The sequence below is a fragment of the Channa argus genome, chromosome 11, assembly GCF_033026475.1.
Source record: "Channa argus isolate prfri chromosome 11, Channa argus male v1.0, whole genome shotgun sequence".
Taxonomy (NCBI): domain Eukaryota; kingdom Metazoa; phylum Chordata; class Actinopteri; order Anabantiformes; family Channidae; genus Channa; species Channa argus.
Window position 1 is genome coordinate 18,760,847 of NC_090207.1, and position 24,271 is coordinate 18,785,117.

At 42.0% G+C, this 24,271-nt stretch overlaps 1 protein-coding gene across 4 annotated transcripts in view; it reads right to left on the reverse strand.

The window, feature by feature from the left end:
• Positions 1-24,271, reverse strand: part of LOC137135929 (tetratricopeptide repeat protein 28-like) — a 155,679-nt gene that overhangs the window by 21,079 nt on the left and 110,329 nt on the right. For all 4 annotated transcript variants that reach the window (XM_067520764.1, XM_067520763.1, XM_067520765.1 and 1 more), the window contains 4 exons: positions 12,114-12,621; positions 3,292-4,088; positions 2,621-3,165; positions 802-1,325 (listed from right to left, as the gene is read on the reverse strand). In XM_067520764.1, the coding sequence (XP_067376865.1) occupies positions 802-1,325; positions 2,621-3,165; positions 3,292-4,088; positions 12,114-12,621 (2,374 nt within the window). The remainder of the gene's footprint in view (positions 1-801; positions 1,326-2,620; positions 3,166-3,291; positions 4,089-12,113; positions 12,622-24,271) is intronic.

Sequence of the window (24,271 nt, forward strand, 5' to 3'; positions counted from 1 at the left end):
CCGCAGACCAGCCTAACTCTAATAAAGCAGAGGAAGGGGAGATAGAGAACTACAGAATGTATTCCTGTATTCCTGTCCTCTTGCATTCACTCCCTGCAGGGTGAAACATGCATCTGTCCGCTTACACAAGCTGCGATTTTTCAGGACTCAAACAGGCTTTTGGCCTTAACACAGTGGGTGTGCCTGAACGTGAGGTCCATCAGTGTGCAAAGATAAGGCTGGTCGTACGTACACTCAGCTCACACCTGTGAATGCTTCCACTTATCACATCCGTGATGACAAACACTTCCTGCATCGTCACTGACATAATGAATTTTTGCGCGGCCAAGCTGCAGGTTTTTATTTCACCATAATCTGTAGGGGACAATGAAGCATGAGAGGCAGGAGTCTGTCAGCCACTGTGTGAAAAGATCCTTTGGCAGCTCACTACAAAGAACCCTCTGAGAAAAGTAGATATAGAGGTATGAAGAACAGCTAGCAGTAAACAGGAAAAATGCCTTGGTGTGCATCCTGATAGGTTTGCATAGACATAGTCACACAAATGCTGGTATACCTATACAGCACACAAGACAACACAGACGCATAATACGCACACAAAATCCCCCTGTGCACTTATAACACCAACGCACAAAAGCCCAAACACACACATGCACGCACACATGCACACAGACTAATAAAAATGAGGCAAAGGCTTAGCAACAAATAGGCTCAGAATTTTATATTCATGAATTCACAAACTCTAAGCCTATCAGCTCAGGCAACAAAGGCAATCCTCTTTCCTGCTTCCCCTGACTCACTCACCTTCCTGCAGGTACATGACAGCTTGTGAGTAGTTTTGCAGTGCATGGTGTGTTCTCCCCAGGCTTCCATAGGCCAGTGTCTTGGCAGCCAAGTCATTAGTCTGCGCCGCCACACTTAGGTGCTGTTCTTGGAACACAACCGCGCGCTCGTAGTTTCCAAGTGACTCGTAGGTAAGGCCCAAGTTGCCATAGGCACGGGCCTGTCGTGTGGGGCTGCCTGTTTCTTCAGCAATCTCCAGGTCGCTCTGGTGGCATCGCAGGGCTGTCTCGTACTCTCCCATAGCTTGATATACAGCACCCAAACCGCAGCTGGCATCTCCCTCCAGTAGTCTATCCTGGGTGTCACGGGCAATGGCAAGCTGACGCTCCAGACAGGAGATGGCCTGCTCGTAATTGCCCAGTTGGCTGTGGAGTGCACCCAGTTCACCATAGGCCTGTGCCTTGCCTCCACACTCCCCTAGCTCATGAGCCACTACTAATCTCTTCTCAAAGCACACCAGAGACTGCTGAAGGTTTCCCATGGCCCTGTCGATGAAGACAGAAAACCCAATGAGTTTCAGAGCAAAGCAGATTAGGAGTGAAATGTGTGAGATAACAACCCTATAAGACAACCTAAAATAAGATCTGTCATTGAAATTTTTCTGAACAAATACTGAGATCCTTCAAGCTCACAATATTTAAAAAAATCTATTTATCTCTCAGCTTATTTCATATCTAGAAAAAAACTATATTCTTCATTCGTACAGATACATATCTAGTCTCTTGTAAAAGCGTTATCAGATAGCATCGAGGAGTGCACATTGCAGGAACACTTTCAATTGCAGAGCTTCAGACAATTTCAGTTTTCGTGTAAATGAAATATAGATCTAGATGTTCAACAAAGTGCTGATAGTTGAGGATGCTGAAATTGACTATAGTGTGTGTAGAATACTAAATAAGAAATGTTACTGCTATTACTATTGAACTTAAAATTGAGGCTGATTTTGAATGGTAACACTATTTACCACTCTCTTGTATTATTTTGTTAAAGGATCTTTGCTTCCATCCCCCTGAGTATGTTTTGACAACGTGGCATTAATCCCATCTAGACATTTTAGTCTCCTTCACAGCCTTCAAACTGAATTTATTCACATTCTCAGTCGCCAACAACAATTGCTGGTTCAAATGGAGCATTAAGAGAATAAAAGCCTTCAGCTTAATTAATGCTGCGTAATAATGTATGTGCTTGACTTAGAGCTGGTGGAAGACGAGAAGGGTATGCGTGTGATGTCTATTATTCCCCTCTGAACTCATGCATGGCTAATACTGCTGTGTATGATTGCTGTGGTGCCATGATGATGAAGAACAATAAGAAGAAAATCATCTTCGAAATGAGGATTTCAGCAAGCCTTTCGTGTTTTATTTTGCAGTGTATTCTCCCAGGATGCTATCAGCTCTGTGAAGCACACAGAGAAACAGAAGCACAAAAAGACACAAGAAGTGAGAGGTTGCCTCAGATAAATGTTCTTCCCCCAGTTTCAGACATCTTTGTGCCAAAGCCTCTTTGCATACAGATAAGGCCGGGGTCACTAGAACTGGGCTCACATTCAAGCCTTGCTTGCTGGCACATGTCTCTAAACTATGCTGGACCTTGAGAGTGAGAGCAAGGAGAAATATAATAAGCAAAGTAGGATTACTGTGATTGTTAGTAATAACCAGTCAATATAATTATCTGCGACTGCAACAGCCAAGGGGAAATTGCTGGGGATGTGTTACACACAGAAAAAAGTATTTTCCTAGCAGTGTGAAACTGTGAATAGGAAACATGATGCCACACTCACCTGTGTCCATTGCCTAAGCCTCTGTAGGCTTTCTCTTGGTCCTGCATTCGGTTGAGGCTCTGGGCCACTGACAGATACTGATCATAGTACTTGATAGCTTCCTCAAAATCTCCCAGTGCCTCATAGCAGTCTCCCAGGTTCCCATAGGCCCTGCCCCTGTCCATTACTGCTTCGTTGCCACTCAACTGCTGTAAAGTGGCCAACTGCTGCTCCAGGTAGCCAATAGCTTCCTCCATCACACCTACATTCATTTTAGTGATGCCCATATTTCCATACACCTGAGCCTCCACTACAGGATCCTTGAGTCTCCGACCCAGCTCCAATTGCTCTTCATAGCTCTTGAAAGCCATAGCATACTTCCCCAGGGCCATGTAGACAGCTGCCAGATGACCATGAGCTTTGCACTCTCCGGACACATCTCCCAGCTCTTGGTAAACTTCTAGTTCCTGGGTGTGGTAGCCCAGAGCTTTGTCATATTTCTGCACAAGTCTGTAGGTGGCCCCAAGGGCAGCATAGGCACAGGCCTCCATCCTACGCTCCTTAACCTAAAAACAAGGTAAAAAATATACAGTATCAACAAGAGGGACATGAGTGAATGATTACATTGCACATGACATTTCCTATTTATTTGATGAATTGTAGACACGTTGATTTGCTATTTATGACCATACCTGGTGAGCTAAGGCCAGTTGCTGCTCATAAAACTGAATGGCTCCAGCCACATCCTTTTTACAGACAAATATGTCTCCCAGATTTCCCAGAGCTCTGAAGCGAGCCTGTGCATTGTTCAGGGACTGGGCCAGTGACAGCAGGTATTTTTGACACTCTTCTGCCTTAGTGAAGTCTCCTAGGGCCTTGAATGCCAAACCAAGATTACAGTATGCTTTGGCCTGACTCAGTTTGTCATGAAGGTCCTTTGCCAGAGCTAAATCCTGCTCATAGTATTTGACCGCATCTTGGTAGTTTCCCAGACAGTAGTGGGCATAACCTAGATTGTGACAAACTTTTCCTTCACTCTCCATGTCTTGGAGGTCAGGGGACAGTCGAAGGTACTGCTCATAGTAGGGCACGGCCTGAGGAAACTCTCCTCGAGAGCAGTGAAAGTTGCCAAGGTTGCCCAGAGCCCGCGCCTCACTCTGGACATCTCTGAGCTCACGAGCAATGTTGAGGTGGTTCTGGTAATGCTGTAGCGCACGGTCATGTGCTCCCAAGGCTTGGTAAGCCACAGCCAGGTTACCATGGGTGGAAGCCTGCGAGGCTCGGTCGTTGACCTCCATGGAGATCTGCAGCTCTTGGCGATGGTAGCGAACAGCCTGGTCAAATGCTCCCAGGGCATTGTAGGCATTACCCATGTTTCCATAGGCACGGCCCTGAGCAGCATAGTCATTCAGCTCCTGAGCAATGGCCAGGTGTGTTTTGTGCAGTTTCAGTGCAGTCTCGTAGTCCCCCTTCATCTGGTGGATGATGCCTGTGGAGATAGAAGAGAGAGGATGAAATTAAAGACCCATTCAGAGTAAAATTGTAATTGAGTGAAATTCAAGTGCCTCGTCAGCTTTCCATGTACAAAACAAGTCATTTGGTTGTTAAAATATGCTCTCAGGACCATCTGTTCTCTGCTTACAAAACACACTCTCCCACAGAATTATGGTCATTAAAATGTAGTGCAATCAAACAAAGTTATTATAACACCAAAATAGAATATTTGGATTTTCTAAGCCGTCTTTGATGATTGTGTCTTGGGGGATTTTACAAAAATCAACAACTTTTCCACAGAGTTGGAAATTGTTATAAGAGAACAAGAAAAGGAAGTAAAAGTAGTCGATAACATAAAGATCTGATGGAAAGCTCAGCAAAAAACTTTACAAAAACGAGTTAAGTGTGAAGAAGCAATAAATAATGGAGAACCTGCTGCATTCAGCGTGTAATCTTTAATAAAATATCTTTTGAAAAATAATACCTTCATGCCACAGCTAGGCATCCGGTCAGATAATATTAAAGCTCACTGAAAAAGAAGACAGTCTCTAAGGCAAATAACTCAGTCCTTCATTCACCATTCAGCTTGGCCATCACTGCTTTGCTGCATCAGCACAGAGAGCAATGGGCTAGTATGACTGGGGTAGAGCCACTGATGGGACACCAGAGATGGAAATGGCTGTGGAGCCAGAGTGGGTGGGAATCAGTATTGGAGAGAGTCTCTGCGGCTTGTGGTGAGTGTGTGATGGTGCTGCAGGGATTAGTTGTCGCCATGTGTGTTTTCCCATTTATATCATCCGAGACCTGCCTCATTATGGGCCTAAACACAGGCTACATAAACAGTGGGACTGAAACTAAACAGATGGCTAGGTTATACGATAAGTGTGGATATGCATTAAAATGTTGGCTCAATTAAAACAAGAGCATAATGCCAAGAAGAATGGAAAAAGCATCAGGGTATCTATAGTATGAGCCACTTGGTTGCTTATTTGTTTGTATGTATAACATTGACACAGTCCACTCGTATGTGTCTAGGTAGGTGGACAAGGAAGAATTCCCAAGCCATGAGTGTGAAATGTGCATCATTATTTCATTCTAAATCAAGTCTAAATGAGGAAATTGTTTTCAGACAAAACCTGAATAATTTGGGTGTCGAAAAATGAAATAGAAAAAATCCAACAGACGAATGACATTTGTCTGGGAAAACATCTTCAGACTTATTTCACCTACTTAGTTCAGGCCATGATTCAGCGTGCAATGGAGAGATCAGCTGACCAATAAAACCTGATTTGCTGTTTTTTGCTTGTGTTCTCAGGTTAAAGTGATCATCGGGTCACTTAAACCTCATCAGGTCACTGGGTAATAAAGAGAGACAGGTAGTGCTACCAAATGACACCAGCAGAATGTACATCGTATGTAGCATGAAGGCAATTAAGACTTTCAGAGTGGGGAAAATCACTGTGATTGTTTGGGTTAAATACTATAGAAATACAGTAAATGTGTTAATTACTTAAGCCAAAGAATGAATGAGGCAAAGATGATGAAGCCTTTAAGTTTTAAGGTTGTTGTGTCACAACTAATTCCTGCATCTTGGCCAAAACCTTTAGCTTTGCGTTCCTTGGGAGTCTTCCCTCAGAGTGGAAGCATGTTAGGATTCACAACAAGCTAGTTGGAAGAGCACTGACAGCTCTCACCACAAAGTCACTCCCAAGGTTATACTTTCCCCAATGGAGGCTGATCTTACTGAGGATATAATACCTACTGATGTATTACCAGAAAACATGTTCTTTGCTGCAGGCTAAAAATGGATCTGGGGCTGGGTGATGGACGGAGGGGTAAAGGAGGACAGAGGCTGGGGGTTTATGGCTAGGGTTTGGGGTTGGGCTTGCAAGCCAAAATTGCCATAAGTCTTAGGCTATGCCTGGAGGCACACTTGAAGCAAGAAAATGTTTTCTAGGCACCCCCATATGGCAAAGGGATTAAGGAGCCCTCTGGGAATGATATCCAGCAGGATCGTAAATAAAACCATACCAAACATGCTGGTAAAACCTGCTGGAACACAAAAATTGGGAATTAGTCAGGGAGAGGTGATTAAGGCGGGTGTTGGGGCATGTTGGCCAAATCAATATTATCTCAGCAAAGAGTTTTGGATTTCAATTTAACCTCTAATTTAAAAAAAAAAAAAACTGTAAATGCACTTGATTATAATGCATTCAATAATATGGCTCAATTTTAATGTTAATTTGTACACGGTCTAAGACAAAGACCGTGAAAAAACAAAAACAAAAACAGAATAAAGCACATAACCACATCATTCTAGTATTTCCATACAGGGCCCTTCCCATCCCCCCCATAACCAAAGACATTTAAAGCGTGGCAACATGTTGTCACTTTTCATTACACAGCTGGCTGTACATTGAGGGATCTGCTGCAGTGATGACTTTGAGGGATGGTGTCGTGTTCTGAGTAAATCACTGTGTCATTCTTCCAGGAGCTATGGAGGTCCAGAGTGCCGCTGCCTACAGTTAGCTAAGAGGATTTTCCCAACAATTGTGCTGCTGCCAACGGGTCGAGATGATACCAGGAATAGAGCAAAGATGACCAGCCTGAGCCCAAAAAATGACTTGGGTGTGTTTCTCATTTATATTTTAGAATGAGGTCAGCATTATAATTTACATTTATGTGTGAGACGTAAAAGCCAGAGCTAATTCCAAACCCAAACTGGAGGAGCTTGGCATGTTTAAAATATTAAAAATAGGGAAGTCAGCCTTTGAAAGAAATTTCAGGGTGGCCGAACAGTATTAAAAAATATTTTTTATCCTTAACAGGGTTACACTCACAAGTACCTTTCATCATTTATAAATTGAGGGGTATTATTGACATATGGCGGCTGACTGAAACATCAAAAATGTATCATACTACACAATGATGATTCAAAATGCAGAACAAATTATACATATTTAAAAAAATGTATTAGCTATTTAAAAGCATTTAGGTGTTACACTAAGGCAGAACACCTTCATGTAAATTTGTTCATCTTTTTTGTTCAGTATATGAACTTTTAACCATTATTATCACAGAGCTGGGGCTTCTGGGGTTAAGGTACCATATCATCACTCACAGACACAGATGTCTCAGATGGTCTGACTGAAGGAGAGACTGGAAGATAAAAAGAAGAATGTATGTATAGATGGATGCATGATGAGTGGGTGGCCTTCCAGCGGAGAGACACACAGTATTGGACTCACTGCTTTGATTTGCTCGCCTGCTCACCCTCAACCCTCCTTCAGCTCATTAAACCAACTGTCGCTACACTGTCCATGCACATGATATCTGATTAAACCAACTTAAAGCTTACTTACAGCTTAAACCAACATTGTCTCAAGTTTTTCTTTGCACTGCACAATCGCCTCTCTATTTAGGAAACAGATCATATTTCATGCTGAATTTGCAGATGGGCTGAAAAAAGGGACACAGTTGCTTAATGCAGAAGAATGCTACAGCTCTTTTGTTTCATTTATTAGCTCTGCAGTGAGTAGAATAATAACTGCAAACAGTGAGCAAAACCTCAGTGTAAGCACAATGACTAGAAGAGTGTGTTTTGCAGGGCCTCTAGCCCAGTTTCTGGCATGGTCCTCTGTCCAGAGATTGAAGGGGGCCATGCAGGGGGAGGCTGGGTGCATCTGCTGCTTCCCTAACAAACAGAAACTTGGGGCCAGGCAGCAAAGGCCAGCTAGCTCTTCAGGAGAGTAACATAACACTGGGAGGTTAACAACCTCTTTTGTTCCCTTTGGCTCTCTCCTTTTGCAGGTCTGCTAATATTTACTAAAGGTATTTACCTGGTCATTAATGGGGAGCTGAAAATTTCACAGTTCTCAGATAAATGCCTGTATTATGTATTTGGTCGGCTCTTTCCTTCTCTTCCTCCTTACAGTTTTCTTTCATTTATCCTGTCTGGGCCATTAGGCTCACTAAATTCCTCTTTAAATTCAACACTGTCCTGTTCCCTTTCTCGGTCAGACTAATAATATGAGTGCAGTCACTCTGGTTTCCGAAGGCTTAGCTACATAACAGAATCATCTCTATGTCTCAGTGCTCCAGACAAATGTGTTCTCTGTAGTTTGTTTCTGGTAGCCTGAAAACAGCATTGAAAACACAATGAATTTATGTCCAATCAGGCATTTTTGCTTTGCTCATTCATTCTACACACCTGACAAGTCTATTCAAACGATGTTTAATCTTCTGATATGGCTTTATTACTGTTATACTTGTTACAAAGTCTGGTGATCAGATGTCTGAACAAAGTTGATTTCAACAATTGATTTTTAGGAACGTAAATTCCAGTGATCATTCTTGCAAGACCCCTACACGGAAAACGGTGTAAGTATGAAAGAGTCTTATCATAAATGAACCCAATTCAATGGGTTTGTCTTGTTTTTTTCGATATCAGAGATAGGATGTGAATTCTGAGCCACAGCCTGATTCCGTGTTGTTTTGTGAACTCATTTTCCTGTTGTTTTCCTCTTCGTGTTGCTTGTTTTCTGCACATCAACAAAAAGCATTCCCTAGGGGGGGCTGGATAAAAAGAGCGTGAAAAATGCTTAATTAGGTATTTTACCAGCAGCCTTTTCTAAGTGACGGAGTTGTGACGGCAAGTGACTTCTTTGACATATGGTCAAACGTGGAGGTGTGAATTAAAAATAGGCAAGCACAAGACAGACATAGACACAAATGCTTCCAAACAATCTCATTTACAGTCTCTTTGAAGTGAAATGCAAAAAAAAAAAATACAATTTAGATTTTGTTTCATGAATACCAGAAATGTGAGCTACATGGGAACCCACTGCTTCAGTCCTCTCTCTGATATTAAATAATGCTGACTAGGGGGTAAGTTAGCCAATTAATGAATAATAAATGGGACTGGAATGCAACATTTTCATATTCTTTATAGGTCAGAGTGTGCTGAGCCAGGGCTGCTGGTACCGCTGGGCATCATGGTTAGATATTAAAGCATGGTGTTCTCTATACAACTGTACCTCAGAGCCATGTCAGCTGCTGCTCCACCCACACTACACATAACATTAATGACAAGCTGAGAGGGCATAATAAAAGTTTGTTCTTTCCTGTTTCTGCAACTTCTTCCCATCTCTGGCAGTGTTTTTTTGTTTTCATTACTGCTCCTTAATCTTCCCTCGATCATCCCCTCTTTGTGCGCAGCGTAAAAACAGCATTTTTTGAAGTCTGAAACAACATCCTGTTAGTTTTCGCCCATATCTTCTTGCGCTAAGCAGGCTTGCGGGTGATGATGACGGAATAACAATGCACGCCCCACTGTCACAAACAAAAACAACAACAGCAACAGCAACCGGACAATTACAGACTGATGCTTCACAACCTCCACTTCATTGTCTGTTATCTTTATTATTCAGCTCCTCTTGAATCAGCTATTAAAGGTAATTAAGCGATTCATCAAGTCAGTTTCAATTACTGGGAGCCTGACAGCTGCAGATTACAATCAGTAGGGGTGAGGGGAAAGACGGAGAGAATGAGAGATGTACGCATCAAAAAGTGTAAAAAGGGGAAAGAAAGAAAATAGACAAGGAGCACCAACTAAGCCGGCAGGTATGAGACGGCCAGAAAACTCCCCTGGGTGTATCTACACGATGGTTCAGCTCATCCAGGCTGTCTTCATAAAGCAACAGGCTTCATCATTGCCACCCACAACTCTGTCACCAGCTGAAGGTCTCTGACACTGCATCAACTACACTATCATTACTATTTCATGGAGTGGGAGAAGGGAAATGCTGCGACTGATAATGAATAAGGGTGCTCAGGTCGCCATAATGGCAGTCACACTACAGAGGGGAATAAATTTGCTGCCCACTTGAAATAAAGCTCACACTTACTCTAGCATCATAAATGTTCTCAACAGAGGCCCTAATTTATGACTACAAACGTAGTTTTAAAATCGGGTGTGTTGGAACTAAGGTCATCCAAGATGTGCGACCATTAGGCAGGTCAAAGGACAACTTCAATTTATGTTTAGCTGATTAACCCCACTCTCTGCCTGCACATTTTCACACATCTGGGAGAAACTATTATGCCTCTTAGCTTTCCATTAGCATTAGGTTTTCTACGGTCTTGATGGCTGTCGTAAGTCATCCAGCGTTAGTTGTAATTGCTGGACTAAATACAGAAGAATTAGCAGTACCATCTATCAGCTGGGGTCTTAAATACATAATAGGCCACCTTTATCCCTCACAAGGTTGCTTTTCTAATAACTTAATTTTATTAAGATTTCACAATAAAATACTGCCTTGTAAAGGTGACAATAATGTTTTAATAAAAATGAATTAGCTATATATTTATCTTGCTCGATCTTGTTTATTATTTTCATCTTTACAACCTTTTTTGCTGCTTTTAGATCCAATCCAGCGTGAAGCTGCGAGCACAGCAGATTAATGTGGGGGGGGGGAATCACCCATGAAAAACTATACATTTTATGAAGTTTTGCATTTTTCTTACATTGAGAGCGTGCATTATGAATGTATGTTGGATTTCTTTTACGTGACATGAATCCAGGCTCACAACTTATTCATCATCACAAATGAATGATCATGTGTAAAAGATCTGCACTTTATTAGTCTTACATAATCTACTGGATATTGCAAGTGCTAACTACTTTATCTAAAAGCACCTTTATATGAAACTGTGATGATACAGTAAGAAGAAATGCATCTGTAACCTGGTTACTCAAAATTTTTATATTAAAATAACCACTTCAAAATTATTTTGGTGGTGAACTGTCTTGTACTGACTTCTCTGCCAAACAGGATTGGATCACCAGATACTGTTGTATGTTTCCTGCTATACATCCCCGATGCAATACATAGCCATAGCCATGGCTAATCGGAAATTCAATAAGAAGGTGATGTGTAATGAAGCAAGGATGAGAAAAAGAGAGAAAAGACAGAGAGTAATATTAGAGTGCACTGCAATAATAGATAAGAGATATAAAGCAGATGTAAAACTGGCCTTCTTAAAGGTGGACCAGCAAGTACTAACTTATTAGCCACTTGTTAAATTCTGTGTTGTTTTGTTTGATTATGTGGTTGTGTTACTGAACAGTTGACAGGTCTAGCGAGTATAGCGAACTTTCAGATAACATACTAAAATGAGAATGGAAGTGAGAACATTGTATAACATTAGCAACACAAGGTGTCTGGAAGCTTTGACTGTTGCACAGGATGAAAACTGTCTGAGCATGAATATTGGCTACATCAGACTAGACTGTTACAGAGACCTGGGATTACATGGTGTCACCATTGTGCTGATGTTAGTGTTACTTTTCCATGGGACAATAAGTAGAACTATACAGAGTTTAAATTTTTAGAGTGTAAATATTACTCTATTATTAATGTAGTTAGTCAATTAATGTCATTCTTTGGTCAGTTCAGTAACAGCCTTAGCTTGTAAATAAATGCACATGTACCACTGCTCATGTGGAGGACTTAAAGCACTTATCTAATTCCAAACAGCAAAAATTCCAAGGTTGCAAACACACCAGGCACAGCTGACTTGTGCCATGCTCAGGCACTGTATCCTCAGATAAGGTGCAGATTTCCCAGTGTGACTATACCCTATATATAACTAAAAGATACTTCCTGATCTCTTATGTCTGACAATATTAAAAACCAACAAAAAAAAAAGAGAAAAAAGTTTTTCATATGTTCTATTACCTTTAATGTCTTGAACTCCAATGGTCAAAAAGGAATTGAAAAGAAGTTCACACAGTTCTAGTTTTCATCTGAAAAGTGCCTGATCAAACTCATTTTATCAAAATCAACTCAAGTAGAACAATATTTATGTAGCCCAATATGCTAAATCACAAATTTGCTGAAAGCAAAATTATTCAGCATAGTGTACATTAAAATGTCATCATAGAGATTAAATGAGCTATCCGGACATTTGGAAAGGCTAAAGTTAATGTTATTATTGCTGAGGCATTTGGCATACATACCCAGATTGGAGGAGGCCCTTCCCTCTGCAGCTCTGTCCTTCAAACCCTCAGCTATAGAAAGTTGCTGTTCATGGTATTGTTTGGCCCTCTCCAAGTCCTGCATGCAGCGGGCAGCATGACCCAGCCCTGCGTAGGCCCTCATCTCAATGGACTTTTCCTCCAGCTCCTGAGCAAGCTCCAGAACGTGAGTGTGATAGGACATGGCCTTGTCAAAGTTACGATGGTAGTGGTAGGCACTGCCCAGGTTACTATAGGCCCGAGCTTCCTCACGTTTATTTTCTAGGGCCTTTGCAATGCCCAGGTGCTGCTCGTGGCATTGGACAGCATTTTCAAAATCTCCCATGGCAATGTAGACAGCCCCCATGTTTCCCAGCTCGCGAGCCTCAGACAGCTGATCCTTGGATTGCTTGGCCAGCAGGACACACTGCTTGTGGCTGGCTAGGGCGTTTGGATAGTCCCCTATGGCTGTATATACATGACCCAAGCTGCTAAGTGCCATTGAAGCAGCCTAGGAATTAGGAGACAAAAAAGAGAGTGTGTAAAACAAAAAGGGCAAGGTAACAAACTGTAAACAAATGAAAGTATGTAGCCCCATCCATTATACCCACATCTCATCAACATTGATTAAACCTGTTGCCTTTGCATCTTATATATTCCCCCCAAACACTTTAATCCCCCTTTAGCCCTTTAGTTGCTTTGTAAATCAAATGGAGAACATTTCTAGAAAAAAGCATATAAATACCCAAATCTCTTAGCAGGCTCACTACGCAGAGACCAAATAACAAACAAAACCTGATTTGATTCAGTCTTTGCTGAGCTTGGAGGGGGGTACGGTGTAATGCAGATCAACAAGGCAGCAGGCTAGTTTTAAAGCTCTCAATTTGCCCGCTGCAATCACGCGTCATGGTGTGGCACCGCCAACAGAACAAAGACACCGCTAATCAGGAAGGGGGGAGGAGGGGGGTGTCAGCTTCAAGACCTCACAAGCCAAAACACAGAGAACATAGAGATGTTCTGTGTATTGTACTCTACTGTTTTTTCAATTTTAACAAGCGGTGACAACTTGTGTAAATATCGAGAGCACTGGTTACAACTGCAAAAAGGAGCATTTCAGCTATGAAATTGAGAGGTTTCACGAAAAGCAATCTTGACCTCCTATGTGACATGTTCACTGCAGGCTTATTAACTGTTTATACAGGGGGTAAACAGCTGGGAATTGGGGTCAGCTGTCTTTGTGTGAACAGATGTTCAATTAATCATGCAGCGCCAGCTAATAAAGCATATCCTTCCTCAGCATCCTAAAGCCAGGAAGGGGGTTGGATCCAGGCCAGATGAGAGGACAGATACTCTGACAGTGAAGGCCACAGTGCTGCCCATCTAGCCGAACTTGGAGCCTTAGCAACAGAGATGACCTGATTCATTCTGGGCGCAAAGTCAAAAATCAGGACGAACTACTCATTGCAGTTTCTGCTGTTAGATCTTCAGGAAAGCAGAATTTATAAAAAACGTTTTCATAGCCGTATGTTACAAAACTGAACAGCAACATCTTGAATTCAATATTTACATAGATATTATTCCACAAATACATCAAGATGTAATTTAAAGAAATAGAGAGAGGGAAATATTTTTACTTTGCTCCTCCGCCACATAATAAAAGTATTGAGCTCCTATGAATAAATAAAAAGCATAGCACATTGTAGGGAAAAAAAATCAATATAACAGAACGCTTATAAAGAAAAACACATTTCTTTGAATCTTTCACACACCTTTTTTCTAAACACACACATACCTAGCTATCTTTCGTTCATTTTACATAGCTGCTGATGCCTGGAACCAATTACCTGCTGACATAAGGACTTCCAGCAGTTTGCTCAAGTTTAAAGACTCGACAAGGCATTATACAGGCCCAGGGAGGCAATTACCCTCCGTCACAACTGTTGCTGTTTCATGTTCCCAGATAGCCTATCTAGGGCTGCTCAATTACATGTGCCTTTTGAAGCTTCCATCTCTCCGACTCAAACTTCCACTTTTCTGGGCAGAAAACAGAGAGGATTCCTCATCTCTGTCTGCCTTCAGCTGAGTGCAGCGGGATGCATGGGGAGAGAAAGTGAGAGGGGGAGTGCAATCTTTCTCCAGTTGAGATGAGTTGCTTTTGTGATCAGTGTCCCTCTAAAGTGAGACTGCAACGCTGCATTTTCTACTCAGATGGAAGCCAAGATAGGCTGATAATGAAGAGCCAGCCTCACCAGTCACAGAGGATGCACTGTGTTGGGCTCAGGGACAGACACTGGACCATATCTCTCCCCCTTCTAACTGCAGCCTTCTCCCATCACTGCTCATTTTGACTTCTGAGCAGTAATGCAAAATAGCTTTCAATCTAGGAGAGAAATAATGGCCCAAAATACATAATGTCTATCAAATTGACTTCATTCTAATTTGATTCCATTTCTTTTCAGTACTTCCTCCATCCTTGTTCTGAGTCAGTCAGCCCACACCCACTTTCTTACAATTCGTCTGCAGAGTCAGATCTGATTGTGTTTAGAGAGTCCAGCACTTCTCCGGATGTGCGCTGATTTGATTAATCCTAACGCCATTCTATATAAACTGTTGATAAACTTTTGGCTCTTATCAGCAAACACATTTTTCACCAAGGGTCTCCTAATGAAAGGTAAACTAACTCTGCCTAAGAGAGAGGAGAAGAGAAGAAGGAAGGCATCAGAGGAGGGCTAAGATGACATGTTAATCAGAGATTCTTGGCTCCAACAACATTATTCCCTTTTTTCCTCCGACAAGGACAGTGTTTTTGGATTCTTCACTGGTTCTCCTCTGTCAGCCTCCTTCACTAAGCATGTTTATATTCTGCAGCACATTAGAGGTATGGCTTTCACAGCACATGCTAGAGGTAATGCATTGTTCTTAGCATAATTAGCCCCTTATGTCATGCTGCAGATCTCTGCTCTTCCGGGCTGAGCTTGTCTGTGTGCAATTTTTGTGACTCTGAATTTTGTTCTTTGTTTTATTTTTTACCCAGGAACAGAAGAGTACTGCCTACCACCTTAGAAGAAATGATCAGGGCCTATTACTTTATAATAACCTATTTTGACGGCCCCCCCCAAGATGAATATATTATTATACATATATATGAATATTGCCTAATAATCACAGGAAAATTGGAGTGAGAACACTGAAAACAAATCATTGAACCAGCTTTTCTGATAAAGCCTTCACAGGTAAGAAAGACAGAAAAAGATGGGAGATGAGTAAGAACCAATTCATATTTCTGTTTCTACATGTCCGTAATGAACCTTTCTGCAAGGGTCATGACAGACTCTCTGCAGAGTCTCACAGTGAAAGTGCACAGATTGCGCATTTCCCCGGAAAGTGAACTAGGCACTCGTTACATACATCAGAGTTAACATTTATTTGAACTTTACATAGAGCACAAAAAGTAGGGCTTCTTCTTGTTGTAGCTGCTGTTCAGAGTTAAATCATACTTGTGAATGTATTGAAATTGGTAAAGTAAAGCATGTGCGCATCTATAGCCTTATGTGTCCACCTTCAGACAAGAAGTGTAAATTAGTGTTAAGCATGAGATGGAGAGAACTAGGGTTGGGAGGTGTAAGGCTTTAAAGAGCCCACAGTTTGCCCTCTGTCCAAACAGTATGTCCTGTAGGAGGGCAGGGCAGCCACTGCTTCAGCAAAGTGCTATTAATAGGATTATATGGGAGAGGAGAGGAGTCACCCTCTCTTTGCAAGTGGGGATGGAGAACATGTTTGATTCCATTACCAAAGAGGTGGGAACAACCACTGTTACTGTACTAACAGAGATGTTAGGCCATCAGCCTAGAAAAAACAGTTCTTGCACAGATGCAGACACATGGACTTACTGCAATGACTGGAACAATAAAATGTATACTCCTAATAATAAACAATTGATTGATTACAGCACTATTGCAATTTCAAAAGCACAGCTCAACAAACGTGAAAAGATAAGTAAGGCCTTAATTATGTTAATTAATCAATTCATTGTCAATAAAATATTAGGAAATATTTGTGTCCAAAACTTCCTGTGCATACAGTGTATTGAGTGCACACTGGTAGTTAATGCCTAACTTGAACATCAGACAATTTAATAAGCCACTATGATACCGCTCACTTCAAAAAGATGACTAAAGCACTCCATACACAAGCATTAACGCTCACACTACATCAGTGTACTTCACTGCACACGCACACACAAACAGCTGTCTAATTAAAAGGCAGTGCAGAGGGAAGGTGAGGACAACCATGCACCAGCGTTTCCCTTAACGAGCTGGGCTCAGGCAGCAACAGGAGTTGGCTGGCAAGGAAAAGAACCACACACCGGAGGGAGAGGGGGGCACGGGGGAAAGAGCAGAGTGGGAGGAGTGGGGCAGATAAAAGGCTATGGGGGAGACTAGGTTTGAAGGATGAGAGACGAGAATACTGGAGACATCCCCAGGGCTAAGAATGTCTTTAGATCTGTACTCACCTGCCGAGATGCTTTTTGACAAAAAAAGGAAACATCACAACTGTAATAAACTCAAAGATGGAACAGACCAGTCAGAGATGCTCTCTCAGAAGCTTGAATGCTGCTTTTTAAAGGTGCATGTTCTTCTCTGTACACCCCCTCACCAAAAAAAAATATATATATATGCATATATACCTGCATCCGTGCATAAAAGAGAAACAAGGGGGGGATCAGAGGAGGAATGTCAGTGTGAAAGCTGGGGGTGGGGATGAATATGATAAAATATTCTGCTGGTTTTATGGGTGTATACTCTATTGTCTCGCCTAGTTCGGTGTTTGCACACTGATATGGATCCTATGGGAGCCACCATTAGATAAGCCAAATGACTGCCTCTCTGCCATATCAAAACCTTCTGCCTTTTTTTAGCAGGCAAATGCTGTGCTCTGCCAAGCGAGGGCAGGTACAGCTGTGCCTGATTGCGCTCTTTCATACACACATGCAGCCCGAAGCATGTTTGGACACACACACACACACACACACACACACACACACACACACACACACAAACACCGAGGGAAACAGTAATCCACTGTAACTGATAAACCCAGTACAGGCCAATTTGGATTCAACTTTTGTTTCCTCTTGAGCCAAATAACAGACCCCCTTTCTCATTCCTTTTCCAAGTTTTAAATAAAATTCATGAAAGTAATAACCCTTTCCAGGCGATGCCCTTGACTATATCATTTGTTGGAAAAGTTATATAAGGACAGCTTTTGATTTACTGAAATGAGCTATTATGTTTGTAAACCAATCATCAGAGCTTATCTGATCTATTAACAGTGATGAGCTACTTGTTCCTCTATGACCTGTGTGACCTCCAGCTTGCAGATAAATGACGCCAGAGTGCTGGTAGCTTGATAATTCCTTTAGCCTCCACATGACACGTTTACAATGGATTGATTGTCACCAAAGGTCAAGCTGTGGGTAAGGGCACTCATGACAGCTACTACGCTGTCTATTAGATGGTCTGCTGCTTAACACACACACACACACACACACACACACATCCTGATACCAGCAAGTAGACATACAAACACCCACGAAGCATCACATGATGTGAGCTAATGATACAGACAGGGCACAGTACAGGCAATGCTTTTGCAAGCTGTGGGTAGCCTGTGCTGTGGTGCCAGGCAAATGGTGGATCATTTGCGGTTACTCCAGAGGCCTAGTATATATTCACTCACACATCCTTACACAGAGACACAAAGTAATACACAGACAAGACACATCTATCCCAGAGCTTTGTGGGGTACATGTGCATGTGTGTGTGTTTCATCTGTCCACAAAATTGCATTTGCGTGTATTTGTGCATTTACACTATGCTCTGGTATGTGCTTGTGTGTTTGTTCGAGACAATATTGTGCGGCTTGGGAGCAAACCGGCAGCTGAGAGGAAGAAACACAAGAGGCACAGAATAAAATTGGATCTGACAGTCTCCATTGGTGCTGGTGGAAAATTTGACTGTTCCCTTCAAGTGGCGTGGGGGTTTGATATTACAGGCTCCCTCTCTCTGACAACACACCAGACAAAACTAGGTTTACAGAAATGGCCAAATGTTAAGCGAGGACAAGAGAGGAGGGGGGCTGGAGCTTGGCTCAGACCCCATAGCCCCTACCTCAATCCCAGTGTCTGTCCCCTGTGAGAGGATGTCAGAATTGTTCAAATGCAAAAGCAGTCCTCCTGCCTTCTGATATAAACACATGAATCTAAAGTCTGGTTGAGGAGGAAATTGAAGAGGTGGCACACAGGGGAAACAGGGCACTGTGAATGAATCTTAATGTACTCAAAATCAGAGCAAAGCCTTGAAGGGCTGCAAAGGGCTGCTGTTTATTTCCGTACTAAAGTCAAATCTCCACGGGCATAGCTGTGTGAAGCCTGCTGGTACAGGGAATCAATTCTTGAGAGACCTTGTGGTGACAGAAGGGGAAATCACAGTGGTGTTTGAAAGTCATTCCAGGAAGGGATTGAGGGAAACATCAAGGTTTTTGCCACTTTGCAAGGCCTCAAGCTAGGGACAATGTAGAAGGTGGATAACTGTGTCTTTAGATACCAACAGGGGTTAGAAGTAGTTGAAGTGACCATATTGAATGTGATCAGAAATTAATCATGTTACCTGTTGGAAGCATAAAACTTTTGTGCCAAAGCTAATCCCAACATGTATGTAAATGAGATGAGGAATACACCAAGAATGTAAACTTAGGTTAAAGAGGATGAACATCTGATGATACTTCATTTTCAAAGTCTATCCATTAAAAGCTAATTAGCTGTTGTTGTGGCTAACTACTGGGTCTGAGGACACAGTGCCAAATATAGCATAGCTTGCAGGTCCTGATTTGCATCTGAGAGCATTTAGCAGAAAGCCAGGCACTCAGTCCAAGGACGCAGGAGTCGGGGGTTATTCAAGGGCATTATGGAGGTCCATGCATGGGAGGAACTGTCCCTGTCAAGTCACCCAGCGGGACAAATCAGGCCTGAAATATAGGACTACATAGTCCAACCCTTTTCAATGGCACACAAAAATTTCCATTTGTTAAGGTGCAGTGGAGAGGATAGAGAAGAGAAGCGAATAAAAGGAGAAGTGAGAAAAGGTGAGAAGAGGAAAGATAAAGGAGCGCAGGTTAAGGTCTGAAGAACCAGATCAATATGAGCTGGGTAGGCCAGGAGCAGCATGACACAATGAAAGAAATGAAGAGTGACAACCAAATGTCCAGACTCCCAGCACCTCACGGCTCTGAGGGGAGATAGAGCTTTTGTGCCGCTCTCCTCTGACCCATCTGCAACACCAAGTCACTCGTGCCTAATGGGTTTAGACCGCATCAGATTTGTGTGAAATACAAGGATGCATGGTTGCTTTCAGTTGCTCTGTTTTAAAGTAGGCTTTTCTTCTGTGATATAAAAAGAGGAGCTTCACAAAAGGACTGTCGATCTGAAGTAGATTACTGTTTAGAGTAGTGCAGATAGAGAACTGGTGTAAAAAGGAGCATGAAATAATAACTAATAAATTGGCTCAATCTACTGTCTTTATCATCTACCTCACTTTCCTTACACGTATAAATACATGTCTAAGCTTCCAGACTGGAAGTCTGTGTGTGTTTGTGTGTGTGTGTGTGTGTGTGTGTAGTTAGGAATAGCAGAAAACACTGCACATCCTGAGAATAAACGATTCCCATTTCTGTCATCTCCTCTTAACATGATAAACGGGATACTGACATAAGCCAAAAGGCTCAAGTCTCTGTGCTTTTGCTTTAATTATAAGCTAGAAACAATTGTTCTCCTGTGAATCAACTGGTTAAATGAACAGTATGATGGAAAAGAGACACCCAGGACCTTTTGTACTCTCTACACAAAAGAAGGACACAAAATTGCACAACATCCAAGTTGTCTCTTCTCTTTTTTACAGTATTTGAGTAGCTAGACTCTTAAATATATTACTAATCATCATTATATGAGGAAAGTTTATAAATATATGTTCTTCATACCAAGCAAATTCAGCCCTGTTTACAAAACAACATACTGTATATGTAGTATAATCTGTACCCCACCGGTTTGGCAGGATATTTTCTCCACTGTAAAAAAAAGTAGCATTAACATTTATTTAAAGATTTATCATAATCCTGATCAAAATAACCTCCTACCTCTCACCTGTAAGTTAAATAGCCAGCACAATCATGCCTTTACTGACTCTTGTCATCAATCTCTGAAGGACTGAGTGAATAAATACATGATGACATCCAGCTGGGAGCACAAAAGCACCTCATTCTACATCCAATCTAGCACACAAACCATTTAAATCCCTTCCTCCCTCTGTGCTTTTATTCCCCGAATGTAATTACAAGCCTGGTGAGAATGGCTACTGTGGCCTGGACAGCCTGCAGAACACAGCATCAACACCAGCATTTGGTGGGATAAAAAGAGAGAGTTGTCCCTCCACAGCACCTATGCACCTCAATGGTCTAAGCGGCACTAGACTAACCCAATGCTTTCAGCACCACTGGGTCTTCCACTTTAGCCCCAGGCGGACAGACCTGGACCACCTGATAAAGACTAAAAAGAGGATCTTACTACTGGACTGTATTATCACATTCGTATACACAGTATGCACACTTGCACACACACACACACACACACACACACACACACACACACACACACACACACACACACACACACACACACTCTCTGTCTCTCTAAAACACATGGGTGCACAAACTACCTTCCACTGCGACAGAGATTTGAGACTATGTGGATGTTAAGCTCCCTTAGTGCAGCATGATGGAAACCAAATCCTAGAAACCTTCCTTTTCATGTCGCATGGTAGACACATACAGCAGGTCTCCTGGGGTGAGTGTGTCCGCATTTTGAATGTATGTCTAACTGTGTGTTTAAAGGCAGGAGGATCAAAAACAAATTTTCCTAATTACTTTCCTTGATACCAAAATTTGCCAGGACAGTACAGCAAAGCTGCAATGATGACATTTATCTGCAGGTAATATAGACTCAAGAACCAGACAGACAGAGAGATAAACTGAACAGGCAGATGAGACATCAAATGTGTTCCATTGTGGTGTGGGGTGTGGGGTGGATAAAACAGGAAGAGGAAATAATCATCACTTTTAAGGGATGTTTTCTGGGATATTCTGGGCCACCTGCTAATGAGGCCTCCAGCTGTGAGCACACGCCACAGGACTCTGATTGACAGGGAGGGTAAATAGTTGCTAGCAGGGGCCTTGATTGTATCTCTTGCCTCTGGCAGATTAGAAGTCAGAGAGGACGTGTGTTTGGCTTTTGTTACAGCCCTTCAGCCACAAATTAAGTTGGCATCTCAGCTGAGCCACCCCATGATGCACATTTGGTTACAGCTGCTTTACAACCCATCCAAAAGAAAATATACAAACACACATATGCCTATGCCACACTAACAAAGCCTTTAAAGGAAATCCTAATGGAAAATGATACATAGAGGAAAAATGGGTGTTCAGTCAATAAGGAGGCAGAGCTAGAAAGAGACAGAGAGCAGAGAGGGGGATATGTTTACCAAACACTCTGCAGGGTCTGTGTTGGAATTTGAAGGCATGATTTTTCTGGAATGCCTGTTGTCTTCAGGTCACGCAATGTATAAGGGGGATTTGCCAGCGTAGGACAAATACTTGGCTCTGCTAAACTCTCCCAACCCAAACTAAAAGAAGGTGCTCCAGGTGTATGAAACTTAGTATGCTGAGCAATGACTGAAGAGTGTCAACTGACTCAAAGCAGATGCAAAAGCATCCCGCCAGTTCTACTCCCACCAGTCGAGAGCAAGAATGACAGAAAAAACACCAGTGTGGCTTCAAACAAAGTGGATTTCTGTCTGTATTAGATTGGCCTCTTCACACTAGAGTGATAGAGTAATCCCAGACCACTTTTGCACTGCCATTAAGTGACAGGATGCAGGCTTCACAGCCGTAGCATAGGTCTAACTACTGCTTAACAAAAGTGAGCAGACAAGTTGAGAGGACCTAAAAAAAGAGGAACAGGGAAGGGGGCGGAAATGAGAAAGGAGGGGTGGGAGAGAGGAGGGGGTTAGAATTACAGCTGAGCCAACACCAACAACTATTACATGAGTCATCCCACATCTGCAGCAACAAATGGCTTGGGCCTAAGCTAAGGTGGCCTGTAACAAGAGCCTAGCAGGAGTATAAGCAGGAGAACGGACACACTGTTATGCACTGAAGACTAAATAAGACCAGGCTTTTTTACATAACAGTTGCTCTAAACTTCGCTACTCTTACAGCTATGCAATAAGGCTTTGATAATGTTGCCCATGGATTTTGTTTGAATTTATGATTCTTGTAAATTTTAAATACCATATAGATTTAATGTCACACTGACCTAGACCTACAATACTATTTGTACATCTGACAACATTTGTTGTCTGTTCCTGACTGCCTGAAAGTATATCATATTATATAAAAGCTATGCAATAAACAAGCAGAGTACACACTGGAGACAAGCCCATACAAAACTCATCAACTCTGGGAATGTGAGATTCCAACACAGCCCAGATAACACCCATAAAGAGATTTTTCTCTAGTGCACCTCTTCAGAGCTGCAGGCGTACACGTGCAAACACACAAAATGCACCCACATACAAAGACAATACTGAAAAGGTCCCTTTTGTCTGCTCAACATTGATGAAAAGCTACCCACTGCGAACTTCAATCACATTTGAAAATGAGTTGGAGACGTGCTGTAACCCCGACAGTGTCATTAAGCCTGCCAGTCAGTCCCCTGGAGTTTGGGGAGGGGGAAACTGCCTTCGGCCTTCGCCAGTGTGCCATGTAGCCCTGAGCAATACTTGGAGCTACCAAGAGCCCCTTCTGTGCTAAATCTATGTCTGACACTACCATAATGAAGCTATATGATTATGGATTCTGCTTTGTATGTCCATAAACCTACGAAAGTCAAACATCTGAACAAATGAATTATGCATGTTCTAATGGTGTTCGGATGATAACAAACATTATTATGTGAGAAAAGATAGCAGAAATCCCATCATATATGTTCCCACGCAATAAAACCCACTGTGCATACACAGCCACTCACACACAGAGACAGACATTACATAGAACAAGATAAGCCTCTGCATGCTGTCAGAGTCTGGTGTGTGATTGGCCTCTGCGGAGCTACTGCTTCCCTCATCATTAACTCTTCACAGTTAATGATGAGAGATCATGCTAAGCCTCTCTGAATGGTGATGAAGTCAAAACGTGCCCATGCACATATTCACAAATGCCCACCTTATTACACACAAGCTCACATATTACAGCAAACACTTTATTCATCAACACAATCACAAAGTGTAATGCACACCAGCAGCCAAGTGCAGTCTGTAAAAGCAAGCAAATGACACTAAACATTGTGTCGCCATTTTTTAGGAACATTGAAAAAATAAGAACCACTTCAACTATAATCAATAGGGGTGTAAATGCTCTTAAAGAAAGATTGAAGCTGTAATACAAAAATCCATGATACTGTATTGGAAGATGGACCAGTGGCATCTAAATCAGACATCCAAGTGAGCAGTGTGGGAACATTTTAGAATTCCATTTCATTTAGTCATTTAAATACTTCAAAAGTGTGATCACAATGTTCACTTGATCATAATATTTATACACACATCTGAGTCACTTTCAATACTGAGGGTTTATAACTTATATTATTTATCAAATACAAAGACACCAAAGGACAGGGCTCTTTGTAGAAGGCAACATTACATTTCATGATGTACTGTATCAGGTCTAAATCAAGGGAAAACAAAAGATAATGCAAAGTGGGGTAGATACTGTACACAGGCAGACTTAGAAATTTAACACAGGGGAAGAAAGTTAGAGTAAGAAACACAAGTAGAAATGTTGAAAAGTCTGTCCACTGTAATATAACCAGCGTTCATTTTTTGAGCTCTATCAGAATTTTGAATAAGAGTCACAGTGGGCCCAAGGTCCTACTGCAGCCACAGGCCAACGGCACATCTGTGGTCATTTATTAGTCATTTATTACCACAGAAAAGCTTAACGGCAGCAAGTCATGTATATGTACTCACAAGTCAGCACAGTTAGTTATGATGCAT